Source organism: Dromiciops gliroides, chromosome 3 (genome assembly GCF_019393635.1).
Source record: "Dromiciops gliroides isolate mDroGli1 chromosome 3, mDroGli1.pri, whole genome shotgun sequence".
In the NCBI taxonomy this organism is placed as follows: Eukaryota; Metazoa; Chordata; class Mammalia; order Microbiotheria; family Microbiotheriidae; genus Dromiciops; species Dromiciops gliroides.
The window spans coordinates 417695830-417717869 of NC_057863.1; the positions used below are offsets into that span (position 1 = coordinate 417695830).

At 38.5% G+C, this 22040-nt stretch overlaps 1 protein-coding gene and 1 pseudogene across 1 annotated transcript in view; both read left to right on the top strand.

Annotated features, from left to right (window-relative positions):
- Positions 1-235: 235 nt before the first annotated feature.
- STAT4 (signal transducer and activator of transcription 4) overlaps positions 236-22040 on the top strand; it is a 155828-nt gene continuing 134023 nt past the window's right edge. The window contains exons 1-2 of the mRNA XM_043994671.1: positions 236-363; positions 1763-1907. Coding sequence (XP_043850606.1) covers positions 236-363; positions 1763-1907 — 273 coding nt within the window. The remainder of the gene's footprint in view (positions 364-1762; positions 1908-22040) is intronic.
- Positions 2588-22040, top strand: part of LOC122746141 — a 43719-nt pseudogene continuing 24266 nt past the window's right edge.

Consider the following 22040-nt stretch of genomic DNA (forward strand, 5'->3'; position numbering starts at 1 on the left):
AGCTGTGTGACCCTGGGCAAGTCATTTAACCCCAATTGCCTCACACACACACACACACACACACACACACACACACAAAATCAAATAAAAATCTATTTACTCCCAAATTGATTCTGTGGTGTTATTTTAAAGTTGTTTGGAGGGAAATTTGAAAGAACTTAGGAGAGCCCCTGCCTTTACTCTGCCATCTTGGTTCTACCTCCAATAAAACTCTATTTACATCCTCTTTCAGATTATGTCTCAGTGGAATCAAGTCCAACAACTGGAAATCAAGTTTTTGGAGCAAATAGATCAATTCTATGATGACACTTTTCCCATGGAAGTTCGACATCTCCTGGCCCAGTGGATTGAAGGCCAGGATTGGTAGGTTCAAGCATTTTTTTGTTGTTCTTGGAGATTAGCATATCAAGGCTTTATTTTCTATCTCTATGGGTTTCTGGTATGGTCTGCTCATGAACTCTGAAGATGTAGTTTGTTCCAAGTAAAGCATCTTTTAAAGCTTTTAAAAAATACTTATTCAGAATGTGGTATATTGTCTATTGACAGTTTATACAATGTGTACAGAAAATTAATAATAACAAGATTCTAAGTGCTTTAATTTTCAAGGCATAATTGAATAATTGCCTAAGGGGTTGCTAAAAAACTGGGGAAAAATTGGTTTTTTATTGTTGACTACAAATGTCATTTAAGAAAAAAATCACAAGCTTTCTAATAAAAGTACCTGATTTTCCTAAAGCTTGATGCCTTATTGGGGCCAGATAGGGGATTCTGAAGAGCAACTTACACACAACTATAGTTCTTGTTGTTGTTCAATTGTTCTCAGTAGTGTCCAACTCTCCACTATGCCATTTAGGGTTTTCTTAGCAAAGATTCTGGAGGGGTTTGCAATTTCCTTCTTCAACTCATTTTATAAATGAAGAAACTGAGGCAAACAGGGTTAAGTGATTTGCCCAGAGTCACACAGCTAGTTAGTGTCTGAGGCCAGATTTGAACTTGGGTCTTCCTGACTCCATGCCCAGTGCTCAATCCACTGAACACCCTAGCTGCCCCAACTATAGTTAGTTGCAAAATACAAATTCTTCATCTCATTTTTAAAGAGTAATTCTGAAAAGGCAAAAATAGACCTTTCTTCATCAAAAGAAAGAAAAGATGGATAGAGCACCAATCCTGGAGTCAGGAGGACCTAAGTTCAAATCCAATCTTAGACACTTGACATGTGTGACCCTGGGCAAGTCACTTAACCCCAATTGCCTCACCAAACCAAACCAAACAAAACTCTATTTATAAAATAAAGAAAAGAAAAAAAAAATCTTTGGAAAAAAATATCAATGGCCTGACATGGTTTTCCCCTCAAAATTACTTGAGATTCTTAATATTCATTCATTGATTGTTTTTTATTTGCTGGGGGAAAGAATTATTTAAGACTCTATGATTGTTATCCAACTTACTGCATTATTATGCTAATAGGGCTTATATCACTTTCTTGATGTCAGGTGCTGCAATAATTTATACAAGAGTCCCATCATCTGCTTCTTTTTTCCTTGTGGCACTGATGGTCTGTCGTAGGGTTAACATAAACAAGAGAGGACCAAATATAGTTAAACCTTTATTCCACCTGACATGAAATTTAAAATTCCAAGAAAGGCAAACAGCTAAGCAAATGAATTTTTCAAAAACAGTTGATGTTTCTTGTTGTGCCAAGTGGCCCATGCAAACTCAATCATGGCTAAATAATATCTAATAATAGCTATCATTTTAACAGGGAAGCTGCTTCAAACAATGAGAACATGGCAACAATTCTCCTACAAAACCTGCTAGTGCAACTGAATGAGCAGTTGGGTCGAGTTGCCCAAGAGAAGAATCTACTCCTGATACATAATTTAAAAAGAATCAGGAAACTACTTCAGGTAAGAGCATCTGCCCTACTTCTTCTGATGGGTATTTGGATTCAATGTTGTTGTGAGTTTAAACGTCAGAGATCTTTTTTTTGAATGGAATTTTACTGGGATCCCACATATATAACACACATATGGTTTTGCATTTGGCTTTTTAAAAAATATATATTTTATTGGCTTAATTTTTGTTTTAATGAACTTAATTGTTGGCATGTGGCTATAGCTAGCTAGATAGGACTAACCTGAGGCAGAACAAGACCTAGGATAAAATAAAGTTGATGTTTTATATATTTCCAGAGAGAGCTGATATGTGCCAGGGAAGGTAGAATATTGTTATTATACATTTATATGGCACTTGTATAACACTTGAAAATTTACAAAACTCTTTAGAAATATTATCTCCTCATTTGATGTTTGCAACCACCCTGGGAGGTAGGTGCTATTATCATCTTTACTTTACAGATGAAGAAACTGAGGCAGACAGAGGTTAAGTAACTTACCCAGGGTCTCACAGCTAGGAAGTATTTGAGGCCAGAGATCGACAAAGATTTTTACTCCCAATTCCTATCATTGTCAAGGAGAGGGGAGTCCCTAAACTTTGACTCTAATATCAAACCTAGAAAAGGCAGCTAGACAATCTTTGAAGGAAACTAAGGCTTCTATGAGGTATAGTTGAGAAGGGTGTTCCAGGCATGGGGGACAGCCTGGACAAAGCCACAGGGGAGAGAGATGGATGTCCTGTACGTGGAACAGAAAATAGACCAGTTTGGCTAAAATAGCGACAACAACTAGCATTTACATAGTGCCCACTGTGTGCCAGGCATTGTGTTAGCCCTTTACAAATATTATGTCATTTGATCCTCACAACAACCCTGGGGGGAGGTGCTATTATTATCGCCATTTTACAGTTGGAGAAACTGAGGTAAACAGAGGTTAAGTGACTTGGCCAAAGTGACACAGGAATGTAGACTGCATGAGGAAGAGTAATGTACAGTGAGCCTGGAAAGGTAAGCTAGAGTCAGATCATGAAAAGCTTTAAAACCCAGAGGAATATGGGCTCTATTCAAGAGTAAAGAAGGAACTACTAAAGTTTCTTGTCACTCAAGGGGGTAACATGGTCAGATCTGTACTTTAGGATCAATTGGATGGAGAGATAAAGTTACTAATGTGATAGATATTGAGTAGGTAGAATGAACATTTTCCAACTTTTGATTTGATATTTGAGAAAAGAGAGAGGAGGGTGACTCTGAGGTGGTGGGCCCAGGTGACTGGAGGGGTGATGGTACCCTCAAAAGAAAGAGGGAAGTTAGAAAGAGGGGATGGTTGGGGAGGAAAAGAGTTAGGTTTTGGACATGTTGAGATGATTCCTAAGCCCCTTCTAGTTCTAAATGATGTCATGGTCATACTTTCTTCTTCAACACATGATGTTCTGATGTGTCCAAGCTAATTTTCCTGGAACACTGCTACCAACATATTATGCCAATCAGTTAACAATAACTTTTTAAGTTCTTTTTTTTGTGAGGCAATTGGAGTTAAGTGACTTGCCCAGGGTCACACAGCCAGTAAGTGTTAAGTGTCTGAGGCCAGATTTGAACTCAGGTCCTCCTGACTCCAGGGCCAGTGCTCTATCCACTGTGCCACCTAGCTGTCCCTAACTTTTTAAGTTCTTAATAATAACAGCTAGGTGGTAAAGGAGATAGAGAACAGGGCCTCAAGTCAGGAAGGCCTTAGTTCAAATCCGGACTCAGACATTTATTATCTGTGTGACCCTGAGTAAGTCACTTAACCCTATTTACCTCAATTTTCTTATCCATAAAATGAGCCGGAGAAGGAAATGGCAAACCACTCTAGTATCTTTGTCAAGAAAACCTCCAAAAAAAAAAAAGTCACGAAGAGTCAGACATGGCTGACTCAGCAAAAATAAAATTAATAGCTGATGTTTACATGATACTTTATGCAAGTCATTTCATTTTATCTTCACAACAATGCTGAAAGATAAGTGCTATTATTATTCCTATTTTATAGATACATTAACAGAGTGACAGGAGAGAAGGGACTTGCCCATTTCATACAGCTAGAAAAGGTCTAAAGTAGGATTTGCACTGAGGGCTTTCTGATTCCCAAGCCTGTGCTCTACATACCTCCTAGCTTAGTATACACTGTGCTGGTGCTCAAGAATTTGGACTGGTTTCCTTTTAGCTCCCCAATCAACTCCCCTGCTTGGCATTTATCACCTTCTCTAATCTAATTTCAACCTTATTTCCCCCTACTTAACATTATTACTGCTCTATTCCGGTAGGTCTGGTCACTGTTCTCTAAACACTGTGCCATCCATCATTGCTATCTTTGACTCTCCTGTTGTCCCCAGTCTGAAATGTCCTACTTCCTTCTTCCTGCCTATACAACCTAAGCATCATTCAAAACTCAACTCAACTCTTGTGTTACCTCATCCATGAAATTTTTCCTGGCTCCAGTGACAAGAATGGGTTTCCAGAGCTGTCACAAATTATACCTCAAGTAAGTGGCATAAAAGACATCTTATCGGGGCAGCTAGATGGCTCAGTGGTTAAAGCACTGACCCTGGATTCAGGAGTACCTGAGTTCAAATCCGGCCTCAGACACTTGACACTTACTAGCTGTGTGACCCTGGGCAAGTCACTTAATCCCCATTGCCTGCAAAAAGAAAAAAAAAGACATCTTATGTTGATTGTGATGTTAGTGGGGCGGGGGACACTTCCTCTTGGTGAGAGACATGGACCCCAAGATACTAACTAAGAGGCTGACTATGAGAAACATTTCTCTTCTCTCTCCAGAGAAATTGGGCTATTTGGTAGATACCTATTTAAGTTAATTCTTCTAAACCATAATAACATAGCTAGCATTTACATAGCTTGTTAAACTTTACAAGGAAAAGGCAGTGGCAAACCATTCCAGTATCTTTGCCAAGAAAACCCCAAATGGGGTCATGAAGAGTCATACATGACTGAACGACCAAACAACAAAAAACTTGCAAAACATTTTAGATGTTATCTCATTTGCTTCCCATGACAACCTTGAGAAGTACTTATTATTATCCTCATTTTAGAGATAAGGAAACTGAGGTTGGAAGAAGTTAAATGACTTGTCCAGGATCACATAGTTATTAAGTGTCTGAGATAGGATTTGAACTCAGGTCTTTCTGGCTTCAAGTCCAACACTTAGCTAACCCAACACCTAGATGGCTAGGTCCTAAGCTAGTTGTTTCTTTACATTGAGCATCCAAGAAGCCCTCATTCTTGATAGGGTAGGACTGGAGGGGTAACCCTCAAAACAATCAGATCCACATTTTGTGAGAGGGGGCTTAAAGAGGGTTTGTGTCATCTTAGAGCTGGAAAGGCCCTTAGAGATGCCCAGTAAGGTTGCCTTAATTTTACAGATGAGGAAAGTAAGGCCCTAGAGAGAAGTGACTTTCTCAAGTTCACAGTTTCTCATTCAACTCAATGAAATTGAGTCTGAGTTAATCAAATGGAGCCTGACTTTCAAAAGCTGACATGACTAGTAGATTCAGAAGGGACTTTACAAGCCATCTTTTCCAACTCCCTTATTTTACACTGGAGAAAAAAGGCCCAGAGTTGGTGTCAAAAGAGGAGTTAGAACTGAGTCCTCCAGACTTTCACCCGGGGTTCTTTTAGTTTGTTAAAACTTGCTAACTGGGGGCAGCTAGGTGGCACAGTGGAAAAAGCACTGGCCCTGGATTCAGAAGGACCTGAGTTCAAATCTGGCCTCAGACACTTGACACTAGTTGTGTGACCCTGGGCAAATCACAACCCCAATTGCCCCACAAAAATAAAAATTTAAAAATAAAAAAAACACTTGCCAACTGTCTCCACCCCATTCTGGGAGAATGGGGTATGTTCTAAATCTGTTCTTGTGTAAAGTCCCTTGTCTCTTGACTTAGGAAAAGAGGCTAAACAGGAATAAGGGCCTGTGGTAAATCTTGACCTCCATGCTTATCTCTACCCTCTCTTCTCTGCCCTTTGGCGAAATTGACACAATTATCAAAGTACTACATTTTCATGGCTGGAACAATTCCAGGGACAAAGAAGACAGAAGCATTCTCACAAAGACAGGTCGCTGACCTAATGCTCAGGGGATGGATCCTATCCGTACTTTGCCCCACTGGACCATAAATACTGAGGTGGTAGGAAATTCGAGGCCTGAGGATTTCCCCTTACCTGCATTCCTCTGCAAGGACAACGGATTCCATTCTAGGGGTGACCCATTACACTTTCACCTAGGCCCTTATTTCTGCCCCCATTCTGACAAGGTGGAGAAGCCAGGGAAACAAAACAAAGAGAGACTGACACAATCACCTAGATTGGAAATGCAAAGCTTTCTGGTGGGTCAGAGGCACTTTCTCTATTCCCTTGCCTCCCCTCTCACCCCATTTCTTGCAGGCCTGTCTTAGGTGGATGAGGTAAAGGAAGGTGGGGTGGGGCGGGGTGGGGTGCTAGTTCCTTGCTGGTCCGTGGGTTTCCTCCTCTCCGCAGACAGGGAGAAGTTCTATAAAGTAGCCATTAGCAGACCACTTTCTCACTAAGGGGCCAGGCCTCCTGGGACCCAAAGTGGAGCCCCTCCCTACCTCAAGGCTGAGTCAGAGTTTGGGTCCATCCAGTGGATGCTGTCTGAGGCACCAACTCCCTGAAACAGCTCCACCTCCATCCCAGCATCAATCAGTCTCTGCCCCACCCAACAAAGCCACACCACACCACCAGGTTCTACCCTGCCTTCTCAGAGGAATACACTGTCTTGTCTGTGGTCCTTCAAATCTCCCACACTGGGGCAAATTTCTCACCCTGGGGCCAGGCCCTGTGCCCTAGTTATAATTTTGTTCTTCAGACAACTTTCTTTGAACTCCAATTTCATTTATGTCCAGTGCCACAAGGCTTAGCATTTAATTGTCTACTGGCTATTAATTGCTTCTCTAACTAGACCATAAATTTCTCAAGGGTAGGACTATAGATAGGGACACATTTCTTTTTCTTTTTTTTTTTTGTTTTGTTTTGTTTTTGCGGGGCAATGGGGGTTAAGTGATTTGCCCAGGGTCACACAGCTAGTAAGTGTCAAGTGTCTGAGACTGGATTTGAACTCAGGTACTCCTGAATCCAGGGCCAGTGCTTTATCCACTGCGCCACCTAGCTGCCCCCACATTTCTTTTTCTTGAGGGCTCTTTAGTTGGCAGGAGACTTGCATGTCCTCTGGTGCTTCTGAAGATTTTATATCATAAAAGACAATTTTAAAATTAGCACAGTACCTGGCACAAAGTTTGATAAATGTTTATTGCCTGACAAATTAATTTATATGAATAAATATGATTTTCCCATATCAATATATATATATATATATATATATATATTTTTTTTTTTAGTGAGGCAATTGGGGTTAAGTGACTTGCCCAGGGTCACACAGTAAGTGTTAAGTGTCTGAGGCCGGATTTGAACTCAGGTACTCCTGACTCCAGGGCCGGTGCTCTATCCACTGCGCCACCTAGCTGCCCCCATATCAAAATATTAATGAACTTTTACTTCTCTAATTTGTACTTTTTTAATCACCTGGGATTTTAAGCACAGTGTTAACTACTACCAGCAAAAAAAAAAGCCATATAATATGGTTTTCAGGGATTGAAAATAAACAAATCTAGGGTGTATTTATTTTGCTTCTTAAGAGGGTGATGCATTTTTCTCATTATTACTAAGTCACTGAGTAGTTCACCAAAAGTTGCATGGTTTAATGCCATATAGATTCACGTGTTCTTCTTTGAATGGATTCGGATGAGGTTCCATGTGTAGAATACATGTATTTTGAGGAGCCAACTATTAGACAATGAATTTTTTATAAAAGTGATGTTGCAAATATTAGTCTAACTACAATGACCTCAATTCTGACCTTTAACATAAAAAAATCTACCTTTAAAATAAAGAGGTTATGTCTTGTTAATATCAAAGCAGATGGTCAATTACTATTTTTTTTAATAAAAAGCTTATAATAGAAATGCTATTGATGATTTCAATGGGACTTTCATTGTTCAAGTTGACTGCTGACCACAGTTCCCATTTCAGTTTTTATACAGTGCTGTCCCAAATACCTTCATCTTGTACTCACTTTCTGTTTCCTATGCATACTTAGCCCTGGCTGTCCTTCAACATGAATACTGTAGGTCTAAACCACTGTGGCTGGCTTTTTTCCTCCCATGTAAAAAAAAATCTAATGACACCTATCTTAACTTCTAGAAGGAAGGGATTCAGAATTGATCCTCAGCAAAATTTTAAAGTAAGCAAAATTAGTTTTTGGCCTCCTCCCATTCCTTTCTTTTATATTTCCATATTAATCCTTTTGTAAAAGAAGACTCAAATAAAAGAAAAAAATGAAAGTAAAAAATAGCATGCTTTACTTAGTCTGTATTCAATTAATATCAGTTCTTTTTCTGAAGGTGGATAGTATGCTTTATCGTTAGTCCTATGGGATTGTCTTGGATCGTTGTATTGCTGAGAGTAGCTAAGTCATGCTCAGTTCTTCATTGAACCATATTGTTGTTACTGTGTATAACATTCTCCTGGTTCTGTTCACTTCCCTATACGTCACTTCATGTAATTCTTTCCAGGTTTTTCTGAAATCATCCTGCTTAACATTTTTTATAGCACAATAATATTCCATTATAATCATATATCACAGCTTGTTTAGACATTCCCCAAATGGACATCCCTTTGATTTCCAATTCCTAGCCAACACAAAAAGAGCTGCTATAGATCCTTTTTTTGTTTTTTTGTTTTTTGTTTTGTTTTTGTGGGGCAATGAGGGTTAAGTGACTTGCCCAGGGTCACATAGCTAGTAAGTGTCAAGTGTCTGAGGCTGGATTCGAACTCAGGTCCTCCTGAATCCAGGGCCAGTGCTTTATCCACTGTGCCACCTAGCTGCCCCAGCTATAGATACTTTTGTGCAAATAGGTCCTTTTCTCTTCTTTTGGATGTCTTGCTTCCATTCCTTTCTGAGTCCCTCTCTCCCTCTTGCTTCTCCCTCTATTCTTCCCAACCTACCCCTGCAATAATCAACCTTTCTCCAAGGGACTCAGTGGCCTCATGCTGCCATATAAGTGCCTCACTCTAGAACTTTACTAATATGAAAGATTCATCCTAGGCCGTGGATCCTCAAACTTCAGCTTTCTAAAGAATCATCTCTTTCTGTGAACTGATTTTTTTTTTTGGTGAGGCAATTGGGGTTAAGTGACTTGCCAAGGGTCACACAGCTAGTAAGTGTCAAGTGTCTGAGGTCAAATTTGAACTCGGGTCTTCCTGACTCCAGGGCTGGTTCTCTATCCAGTGCAATCACCTAACTGCCCCTTGAACTGATTTTATTAAGAGAGGTACTAATAGGTGCCTATCAGGGCCTCATACTTTTGGTAGATGGGGATGTTCTAGAAAGAATTATGGATAACTGAAATTCAAATGCCAGATGACTTTCAATTGTTTGGGAAGTCTAGTCCCGCTGGGAGGTATGAATTCTGATGTTATCAATATGACAAAACAACAAAGAGCTATTTTCCTCTTGAGATCTTTTATAACAAAGGACACACGATCTTATTTTCTGAAGTGGGAAACCAATCAGGTCTAGTTCCATAGTTTTTTGCAGATGGACTCTTGCAATAATAAAAAAAAAATGAGTGAAGAGTTTGTTTTGTAAGTACTCTGATAAATCTGTATAGAGGGCAGCTAGATGGTGCAGTGGATAGAGCACCGGCCCTGGATTCAGGAGGTCCTGAGTTCAAATACAGCCTCAGACACTTGACACTTACTAGCTGTGTGACCCTGGGCAAGTCACTTAACCCCAATTGCCTCACCAAAAAAAAAAATCTGTATAGAGATGGTTAAGAATTGAGATATGAAGTAATTCAGGGGTACTGACATTAAAAATGAAGTATCATCAAGTAATGAGAAGATTAACAAATCTTGTTGGTTCTATCATGTGTGATATTACCTTAAAGTGATTTCAGCATCAGAATCAATTCTGGATTGCCAAATGTAGCTTGCCAGGAATGCTTTTTTACTTAGGCATTTCTCAGATGACCCGAATATAGTAGAAACCAACTAACCAAAGAAACAAACAAAACAAAAAACATGAAGAACTATTTTCAGGAATAAAAAGGCAAATTCTTCATAAAAGTATTCTTCATATTTTATTTATATCTTATGGATCATGAAATAAATTTAGGATTAGAAGCAAAGATAGGCCTTTTATAATTTATAATGAATTATTCAGGCATTTTCTCTTCTGTAAATCTCCTCCACATCTAATCCCAGATACAAATCAAATTGTGAAGTTTGACGAACCTCAAGAGGCTGCCCCTCATGCGTGGGATATTCTCCCTCCTCTACTCTAACATCTGATTTCCCTGGTTTCTTTTCTTTTCTTTTTTTTTTAGTGAGGCAATTGGGGTTAAGTGACTTGCCCAGGGTCACACAGCTAGTAAGTATTAAGTGTCTGAGGCTGGATTTGAAATCAGGTACTCCTGACTCCAGGGCTGGTGCTCTATCTACTGCACCATCTAGATGCCCCCCCTGGTTTCTTTTTAAGTCCCAACTAAAGTCCTACCATCTACAGGCAACCCTCTTAATTCTAGTACCTTCCCTCTCTTGATTATTCCCTATTCATCCTGCATATAGCTTGATTTTTATATATTTGTTTGCATGCTGTCTTCTCTATTAGATTATAAACTCCTTGAGGGCAGGGACCATCTTATGCCTTTTTTGTATCTCCAACACTTAGCACAGTGCCTGATGCATAGTAAGTGCTGAATAAATTTTTATTGATTGATTGACTGATTGATTAGGAAGGTATTAATACATGAGAATTTGGAGTGAAAGTGACAAAACATAATATGGAATCATTTGTGGCAGAGTTCTCAGAACACTCATATTCTCTAGTGATTTTTTTAGGCTTCTGATATTAACAACAATAATATCAGGTACTTCCTTAGCACTTTGAGATTTACAATATATTGGAGGTAGAGATGATTTTTCATCTTGGGTGAAGTCATTTCTACAGATGATATTATCTTTATTGTACAGGTGAGGAGACTGAAGCTCAGGTTCTTTCTCATGCTCACATAACCAGTCAGAAGTCAGAAGTGGTGTTCAAGCCAAAATCTCCCCTGAATCCAAGTAGAGCAATTTTTTTTTACACCATACATGCTGTTTCTCATAGACCATTGTGAAGTCTTAAATCTGGTAAGCTATAAGTCCAACAGAATTAAAACACCTTGAGAGCAGGGACCTTTTTAAAAATAACCATTCTTTGTATCACCAATACTTAATACAATAGCTGTTCAATAAATACTAGTTGGATTGGTTTGGATAAACACTTACAGTCAGTCAACAAGCATTTATTAAGTGCTTACTATATGCTAGCCACTGAACTAATCACTGGGGATATGAATAAGGATTTTTAAAATGGTCCTTGGCCTTGAGGAGCCCATTTTAATGGGGAAGAAAATGTGAAAATAACTAAATACATACGAGATATATAAAAAGAGTAAATGAGAGACTTCTAAGTCATATGAGCAACAAGATGGTGGACTAGACCTTTTCTACAATCCCCATGACCTCTTAAACCTGCCCAAAACAGAAAGTAGGAGCCAAAGATAAAGCAACTTCAGCTGTTTCCCTGGTCTGGGACACCAAGAATCCAAAAGAAGGCTTAAAAAAACAAAACAAAACAAAAACAGGAATCAATGCTCACTGACCCTGAGCTCACTCAGCACCCCTTTCCTATCTCACACACTCCCTGCAAAGCTGCACTAACGGATGCAAGGACACAACACAGGCTTGCATCAAAACCTACCCCTCTATTGTTATCCCCTCTTTCAAGCCATAGAGACCCAAGCTCCAGGCTGTTTCCTCGGGCCTTAAAAGCCAGTTTGTTCATTACCCTTCAGGAATAAAAGCCTACCAGAAGTTGCAACCTGGAAGCACCGACACTGTGAAGCTCCAAACTGCTAGTGCTGGGGAAAGTGGGTTATGAACTGCTAGTGCTGGGTCAGAGAACTAGGAAACCAAAGGAGCGGGCCAGCTCACTATGCATGGAGTAGCTGTGCAGTACTCTACAAAGCCTGAGGGAAGAGCACAGCACCTAACTGGGGTCATTTCTGACTAACCAAAGACCTAGGCTGGCAAACTGTGAATTATTCAGTGTGGGAGGAAACTAGGATGCTTTGAGATGCAGTCTCCAAGGGAAATCACAATAATAGCGAAAAGAATCAGAAGTGAATGATAAGGAAAAGAAGGGAGAAAAAAGAGTGAAAGTACCGAAGACCTCAGGAAGAAGAAATGTCAAAGACCTAGAACATAAATAGATAAATCAACAGGAGAAACAGTAACAACAGAAGGAAACATGGCCTCCAGATTAAGTCAACAAGTTCAAGCATCTATGAATAAATGCTACAAAACAAGGAATTCAATCCTTGATGAGATAGAGCCTGTGGAATCTGAGGAGAGGGTGGGACCACAACCACAGCAAAAATAATGAGCAGAACAGAAAACTTCAATCAGCAAATAGCAAGCCTCACCAGAGGAAAAAAAGAGAGAATAGTAGATTGGGAATGCAAATAAACAGAAGTAAAAGACTATCTAGAAGAAGAGAAGTAGAAAATAAGAATATTAAAAGAAAATATGTTCACTATGCAAGAAAAACATACAGGAGGCATAGAGACAATCTAAGGATCATAAGTTTCCCAGAAGTACACGACAGGTCAAAAAACCTTAATACCATAATGAAGGAAATAATAGATGAGAACTGCCCAGAACTTCTGGACATAGAAAATGAAATTCCACTGGAAAGAGTTCACAGATTGCCTCCAGAAAGTAAATGGAATTTAAGTTCAGAGGGAAGGCATTAGTAAGTAGTAGGTGGGATTGAGAAAGGTCTCCTGCAGAAGGTGAGATTTGAACAGAGATGTCAAGAAAGCCAGAGAATTCAGAAGGTAGAGGTGAGGAGGGAAAACATTCCAGGCATGGGGACAGCCAGTGAAAATGCATAGAGTCAGGAGATGGAATGTTCCATGAAGGAGTAAAGTATAAGAAGATTGTAAAGGTAAGGAGCTAACTTGTGACAGGCTTTAAAAGCCAGAGGATTTTATATTTGATCCTAGAGATAATAGAGGGCCCTTGGAGTTTATTTATCAAGGTGACATGGCATTTTTTCAGCTGAGTAGATGATAGACTGAAGTGGAGAGAGACTTGACAAGGAAAAGTCACCCAAGTCCATTATAATGGGAGCAGCTAGGTGGTTCAGTGGGTAAAAGCACCAGCCCTGGATTCAGGAGGACCTGAGTTCAAATCCAGCTTCAGACACTTGACATTTACTAGCTGTGTGACCCTGGGCAGGTCACTTAACCCTCATTGCCCCTCCAAAACTACTACAACAACAAAAGTCCAGTACAATCAATAGTTAAAGTGTGAGATCATGAGGACCTGTACCAGCATGGGGGCTGTGAAAGAAGGGAACCTATTGTAAGGGTCTAAAATCCTAGCTATGATGTCTAAAATCTAATGAGTGGTTGCCTTAAATTAGAAGCTTTAGCAAGAGTTTAGACTTTTAAGTATTTGTTAAAGTGCAATCAGAAGTTGGTGAGGAGAAAGAGAGAGGTAAAAGGCAAACTTCCTCTAACTATCTAAATAGACCCCAGCATCCAACCCCCCTAAGCCGGGGTCAGGCACCCAAGAGGGCAACGCTTAAATGGCTTCTCCCAAAACCTCTTGTGAAATAGGAAAAAGGGCTGGCCACAAACACATAGCTCCAAGCTATATATGTAGGCTGGTAACCCTGATTGACAGGACTCATGAGCAAACATCACTTCCTGATGCCAAACTGACCTTTGAAACCCCAGAAAAGGTCACTTCCAGATGCTAAAATCACATGGTTTCTTCTCATGGCCAGAGCTCACAATCTCCCAGCAGGGGGTGTCATTCCAATTTTCACAATATATAAAAGTTGCAGTGAAGAAATAAGCCATAAGACTTGACTACAGATTGTATATGGGGGTGGGAGGGGTGAGTGTGAGTGAGGGGTTGAGGAAGACACTGAGATCTTGAGCCTGGGTGACTGGGAGGATGGTGATTACTGCAATAGTAAGAGGGGAATTCAGAAGAAAGGAGAATTTAGGGTGAAAGCTTAATGAGTTCTGTGTTGGATAGGTTCAGTTGGAGATGCCTATCCATCCAATTCAAGATATCCAAAAGGTAGTTGGTAATGCAAGACTGGAGCTCAAGTATTTTTGTGTGTGTGTGTGAGGCAATTGGGGTTAAGTGACTTGCCCAGGGTCACACAGGGAAAAATTTTTAAAAGGAAATTCAGAATTAATGATACGGAAGGGGAACACATGTGGTTGATGGCAAGATCATTGATATTTATCTGTAGCTGAATGGAAAATTGAATAGAATAATAAACTAGAAAATTAGGATACTTGAGGGAACCTCAATATGTATGTTGAAGTTTCCTCCTATGAGTACAAAAAATGGGGTAAGGAGTAGCCAGGCAATGATCTGACTGAGGAAAGAAGGCCAATATCCTGGTAGCTGATTTTTTTAAAAGCCACCAAGTTAATAATGAATATATTGCATTTACAGTGTGCTAAAGAACTTTACATTTGAATCTCACAATAACCCTGTGAAGTAAGTGCTATTATTAAAGCAAATATAAGAGGGGTACCTGTAGGTGGTAGGACTTTACTTGGGAAGTGCAAACTGAGGCACAGAGAGGTTAAGTGATTTACCCAGTTTCTGAGTCAGGATTTGAACTCAAGTCTTAGCGACTCCAAGTCCTATCCTCTATCAACTGCAGCACTTAGCTGCCTCAGTATCTGTATTAGTCGATAAAATTAAATGGCATTGGGGCAGCTAGGTGGCGCAGTGGATAGAGCACCGGCCCTGGATTCAGGAGTACCTGAGTTCAAATCCGACCTCAGACACTTAACACTTACTAGCTGTGTGACCCTGGGCAAGTCACTTAACCCCAACTGCCTCACTTAAAAAAAAATTAAATGGCATTTACCTCAAAGGAGGAAAGGTTGCTAAGCTATGGTGATATAGGGAGAATCTGGAAGTAGCAATAGAGAGTCGAATGTATTCCAGTTGCCCCAATGTGACTAGTCAGTTGGGGCATGAGTAAAAGAGCAGCTAGCACTGGAAAGTGTGGCCAGGTATGTAGTCTCAACAGGAAGGAGCCAGGTCTCAATGAGTGTCAGAAGATGGAAGGAGGAAGGAAGAGAAAAGAAGGAGAGAGGAAGAGGTTTACAATGAAAGCCAATTTGTTAATGATGGAGCAGGCATTCCAGAGAGCACTGTGGAAGAAATGGGTAGATCCGGAATGGGACTTTTGGGGGGGGGTTCATGGGGATGGAAATAAGGAAGACAGCAGGTGGGGATGGAAAATGGGGTTCATGTATAGGGGCAGAATAAAGATGTATTTCTTTAAGAGGTCAACAAGCTGTACAAATTATAAAAACACGAGCATTGGAATAGTTGCATAACTCCTGTGTTGAGTGCAAAGATTTATTTGTCAGCTTATAAGAAGTTCCATTCCATGGATGACATTGTTCTTGGTTGGTGAAAAAATGGTACCTCAGGACCCTCTGGCCTTTGTAGTGAAGCATAGCTCTGGCACTGCAAAATGAAGAGTTTGTTATAAGAAATGGGAATCAGTTTTATCATAATGTTCTGGCTCAGACTCAGAAGTCAGCAACTGCTTATCTGGAAAGTATTTTATGCATTTGCATCCATCATCATGGAAGACCTTATTTTTACTTTCTTTCTTTCTTTCTTTTTTTTTTTGTGGGGCAATAAGGGTTAAGTGACTTGCCCAGGGTCACACAGCTAGTGTCAAGTGTCTGAGACTGGATTTGAACTCAGGTTCTCCTGAATTCAGGGCCAATGCTTTAGCCACTGAGCCACCACCTAGCTGCCCCCAAGACCTTATTTTTAAATAAGTAATGAAAGGATTGACTTTTGTGGAAGAGACAAATGAGCTTCAGAAGACCTGAAGTTCTGATTTTTTGTTTTGTTTTGGAGAGATATGTATCCTGGGATGGAATAAATACTGGTTGAGTTGACATGGTAAGGGACATTGTAGTATAGAGGTTTGAGCTGGACACAAAATGAAGAAAACCTGTGTTCAAGCCCTGCCTCTGACACATTGGAGAAGCATCACTCAGGTTGAATTGTAGATAAACTTGAGCAAAGTCAACTGTTCCAAAGCCCATAATAAGGAACTGATTGATTGTAAGTACTGGAGACTCATATATTACTGACTGCTTAAGTACCATATTAATAATGTATTTGTAGGGGCAGCTAGGTGGCACAGTGGATAGAGTACTGGTCCTGGATTCAGGAGGACCTGAGTTCAAATCCAGCCTCAGACACTTAACACTTACTGGCTGTGTGACCCTGGGCAAGTCACTTAACCCCAATTGCCTCACCCAAATAATAATAAATAAATTTAAAAAAAAAATAATGTATTTGTAGTTAACACAGTGTATTGTAGGCAATAGGGACACAATAGCTTAGGAAAGTAGCATAAAGTATTGAATTCATATTTCTCTTCTCATACTTTTCTCATTATATTGAAATTATGTAGTTCTTCAAAAGGAAGGAAAAATGGATTCTTTAAACTTGATTAAGCCCTGGGAAAGCAAAAGAATAGTAAATTTAAAAGATGGTTTGTTAGCAAGTAGGAAAGAAAGCAGTTATTGGGAGTCACTAACTTGGCATGTGATGTTGAGTAAGTGATCTCGCCTCCATGAGACTTAATTTTCTTGTATATAAAATAAAAAGATTGGATTAAGTGATTTCTAAGGTCACTTACAATGCATCACAAAAATAAGGTGCTGGATTAATTTTGTTTCATTTTATTCCTAGACCTAACTTTGTTCACATATGCTTTAGATCTTCATAGTTTATTGCTTATGCAGCATTGTCATGAGTTCATAACTTAAATTTAGAGAAAAGCTTTAACTTTAAAGGCTTCAGTCATTTTTATTTTTTATTTATAATTGTACTTTAACATTCTTCTTTTTTTAATTTTAAAATTTTCTTTCTCCCTCTGGTACCTCTCCCACCCATTGAGAAAGCAAACAACATGATATAAATTATTCATGTGAAGTCAAGTAAAACATCTTTCCATATTAATCATGTTGCAAAAAAAGCAAGAAAAATGAAGTAAATGAAAAAAATATGTTTCAGTCTGCACTCAGAGTTCATCAGTTCTTCCTCTAGATGTAGATAGCATTTTTTCATTATAAGTTCTTTGGAATTGTCTTGGATCACTGTATTCATTAGAGTAGCTTTCTTTCCCAGTTTATTACAATATTGCTATTACTGTGTACAATGTTTTCCTGGTTCTGCTCACTTCACTTTGTATCACTTCCTGGATTTTTCTGAAATCATCCCTCTTATCATTTCTTATAGTACAACAATTCTATCATAATCCTATATAACAACTTGTTCAGCCATACCCATACTGAGAGGATGGGCATCCCCTCAATTTCCAATTCTTGTACCACAAAAAAGAGTTGCTATAAATATTCTTGTACATATAAGTCTTTTCCTTTTTCTTTGATTTCTTTAGAATATAGACCTGGTAGAGGTATTTCTGGGTCAAAAGGAATGTACTATAGAGCTTTGGACATAGTTCTAAATTGTTCTTTTGAATGGGTGCACCAGTTCATAACTCCATCTTCAGAGTATTTTTCCACATCCTCTCTAGCATTTGTCATTTTTCTTTCCTGTTATGTTAGCTAATCTGATAGCTATGAAGTGGTACCTCACAGTTGTTTTAGTTTGCATTTGTCTAATCAATAGTAATTTAGAGCATTTTTATATGACTACTGATAGCTTTGATTTCTACTGAAAACTGCTTGTTTATATCCTTTAACCATTTATCGATTGGGAAATGGCCCTTATTCTTATATATTTGGCTCAATTCCATATGTATTTGAGAAATGAGGCCTTTGTAAAAAAAATACTTACTGTAATTCCCCCCCCCCCCCCATTCCAGTTTCCTACATTCTTTCTTGTTTTCGCTGCACTGGTTTTGTTTGTACAAAACCTCTTTAATTTCATGTAATTAAATTATCCATTTTATTTTTTGTGATATTCTCTATCTCTTGTTTGGTCATAAACTCTTATCTACAGATCTGACAGTACATTTTCGGTGCTCCTCTAATTTGCTTCTGATATCCCCCTTTATGGCTAAATCATGTAGCAATTTTGACCTTATCTTGCTATATACAGTGAGAGATATTGGTCTCTGCCTAGTTTCCACCAAACCAATTTCTAATTTTCCCAGCAATTTTTGTCCAAATAGTGAGTTCTTGCCCCCAAATTTTGGATCTTTGAGTTTATTAAACAATAGATGACTATGGTCATTTACAACAGTGTACTGTGTACCTAATTGAATGGATCAGTGAAATCCATCACCCTATTCTTTAGCCAGCTCCAGATTGTTTTGATGATTACCATTTTGTAATAGAGTTCAAAATCTGGTAATGCCAGGCTGCCTTCCTTCATATATTTATTAATTCCCTTGGTATTCTTGACTTTGACCTTCCAGATGAATTTTGTTATTATTTTTTTAGCTCTATAAAATAATTATTTGGTAGTTTGGTATGGCACTGAATAAGTAAATTAATTTGGGTAGGATTGTCATTTTTATTACATTGACTTGACCTGCCCATGAGTAATTCCAATTGTGTACATCTGTATTTTTGTGAAAAATGTTTTGCAATTATATTCATATAGTTCCTGGTTTGTCCTGGAAGGTAGACTCCTGAATATTTTATGTTATCTACACTTATTTAAATGAAATTTCTCTTTCTAGATCTTCTTACAGGGTTTTGTTAGTAATATATAGAAATGCTGATGATTTATGTGGGTTTATTTTCTATCTTGCAACTTTGCTAAAGGTGTTAGTTGTTTTAACTAGTTTTTTTTTACATGATTTTCCAGGGTTCTCTAAGTATACCATCATTTTGTTTGCAAAATGTGATAATTTTGTTTCCTTGTTGCCTATTCTTATTCCTTCAGTTGCTTCTTTTTTTCTTATTGCTATAGATAGCATTTCTAGTACAATACTGAATAATGGTGGTGATAATGGACATCCTTTCTTTACTTTTGATCTTGTTGGGAAGGCTTCTAGTTTATCTCCATTACAGATATTGTGTGCTCTTGGTTTTAGATAAATATTATTCAACATTTTAAGAAAGGCTCTCTTTATTCCTATGCTTCTGGCAATTTTTAAAAATAGGAATGGGTCTTGTATTTTGTCAAAAACTTTTTATTCATCTACTGATATAATCATGATTTTTGTTGTTTTTGTTATTAATACCTTCAGTCATTTTTAAAAAGATAATATAGAATTGCTATCTTCTGGAATTCTACTTTGTGAATGACAAGTTGTAATCACTTTTAGGCATAGAACATAAAAGCAAAAGGGACCCTGAAAACTCTAGTATTATATCTTAAATCTACAACATAAGGGTTCCTGATTAATTTTAAATGCTTGAATTGGAAATAAATGGATACCCTACAGTTGCTGATGCCTATATAATGATTAGGTTCAAATTTCAGTTTAGAAATAAAAACAAGGTGACTGAAAAGTAATCCAGCAGTTTTTAAAATATCTCAACTTTTAAATATTTTTTCTAGGGAGCAATGCACTTAGTCACAGGATTTAGAGCCGGAAGTGACTATAGAGGTCATTTAGTACAACCTCCTCAATTTATAAATGAGGAAAATGAGGCCTGGACCCCAGCTTCTCTCATACAACATCCAATGCTCGTGGCACTGTACCATAGAGTTTCTTACCTTACCATCTCAAACTCTTCAGCATGTAGTCAAGCCCCTCCCTCCTCTGACCCTACCTTTCCTATACAACCTTTTCAACCTATCTTCCCCAATGCAAACCTTCTCTTAGCCAGAGAGAAGGTTAATCTCTTATTAATAATCTCCTCTAATTAATAATGTCCTCTAATGTACTTTAATGCCCTCTTTAATATCCTTTCAATGCGCTTTATTCAGCTAATTTGTATATCTTTTGTATCTGCTGTTCTCCCTCACTTATAACGCCTTTCTCTTCTTTCTACCTGTCCAATTCTACCCATCTGGTAAATGACCAACTCAAATCTCACCTTCACCACAAAGACTTCAAAAATGCCTCAGGGCCTCATCTCTATTTCCTTTCTTTGAACTCTTTTTAGCATTTATGAGAACTATACCATTTGGCCCATGATCATATAATGCTAAATCATAAATTTTTAGATTATAAAGTGATATTCCTAAAGTACAGGTCTGATCATATTATTCCCCTGTTCAATAAACTCCTGTGGCTTTCTGAGGCTTTTCTAGGCTCAAATACAAACTCCTCTGCTTGGCATTTAAAGCCCTTCACCGTTTGGCTCCGGCCTACCTTTCCAGTTTTATTACACATTATTCCCTTCATTCAATGCTATCCAAACTGACCTCCATGCCTATTTCTCACGCACAACATAACCTTTCTTGTATCTTTGCCTTTGACTCTTCCTTATGCCCGTGTGACAGCAACTTCAATAGTCTCACTGAAGGAGGTATCACACAAGTAATGCATTAACTCCTCACTTTGGTTTCTGAAAATCCCCCGCTGTCTTCATAATTAAGTCAAGTGTCACCTCTTACATAAGACCTTTCCTGATTTACTTACTACCCCCCAAGATATTAACACCTCCTCCTACTGAGTCTACAAAGAAAATTACCAAAATTAAGTAAGCTAGTAGGTTCTGAGCATCATGGCTCCTTACCTTTAACTCAGATAATTAAAATGTGTCTGTTTGGGGCAGCTAGGTGGCACAATGGATAGAGCACCGGCCCTGGATTCAGGAGTACCTGAATTCAAATCTGACCTCAGACACTTAACACTTACTAGCTGTGTGACCCTGGGCAAGTCACTTAACCCCAATTGCCTCACTAAAAAAAAAAATGTGTCTGTTTATCATTATAGGCTGTTTTATTAAATCTGATGGTCATATTATATTACATTTGACAGTCAGACATTACTGTTTGACATAATATGGCATACAAAAACTTGTGCTACATAATAAAAAAACATAAAAGGACTGTATCGGTGAATGTTTAACAACTAGCTTTCCAAAAACACATGACACACTTTTAAGATTAATCAGTATTATTAACATTTTCTCTATCACCTTCTTAAGTTAAGAAAACAATCCACAAAACACTAAACCAAGCCTTGATTTATAGTGTTTGCCAATTTCCAAGGTGCAAAGGCTTACACTGAAAATTTAAGAACCACTGAGTCAAGAACATCCCTGATATACATGTACATGCATGCACATGGATATATACAGATACATATATGCATACATACATGGCATTAAAAACCCCTTTCCTCAAGTTATTTTGGGGGGCGGGTGATAGTATCTTTTGTCTGTAACTTCCCCCTTCTCCCAAGCTAGAAGTCTTAGACTTCAATATGATATTTAAAGCTAAGGGGAGCTGTGCTATAATCCTGCATGCATACGACACATAATAAATTTTCGATTTATAAGTAATTGGAGCTTAATCATGCCTCAGAAGACCTTTAAACAAGATGTGTTTTTGAGTGTATGGGTGATGAGAGGTTGTAGCTTGGGTAGTGGTCTTTCGATAGTCATTAACAACCTCATCTTTAAAAAAAAAAAAGGAGAAAAAAAGGCAAACCCTCCATTCATTAGAACACGTGATTTATGGAGCTGAGTGTTAGCTCTGTGGTTAGTAACCACAAGTGAAGGTCAAATCAAGAAGATCAGGGAAAACTTAAAAGGAAGGGAGAAGCAAGAGTAAAAAGGATCTTTCTCTTAATACCTTAGCTTCTTTATCTAAAAACTTTGTTTTTTGATTGACTGAAAATAAGAGCTAAAGCAGAAATCTGTGATGATTTGAAGGTTGAAATGTTTTGCTTTTGGTCAAGCCTGCAACTCTCCAGCTGATATTGAACTCATCAGCTATCATAGAATATTTACTATATTAAGCTACAGTGCTGAACGTTTAATGAAGTTGAGAATTTTTAAATGTATTATTGCCTTCACAA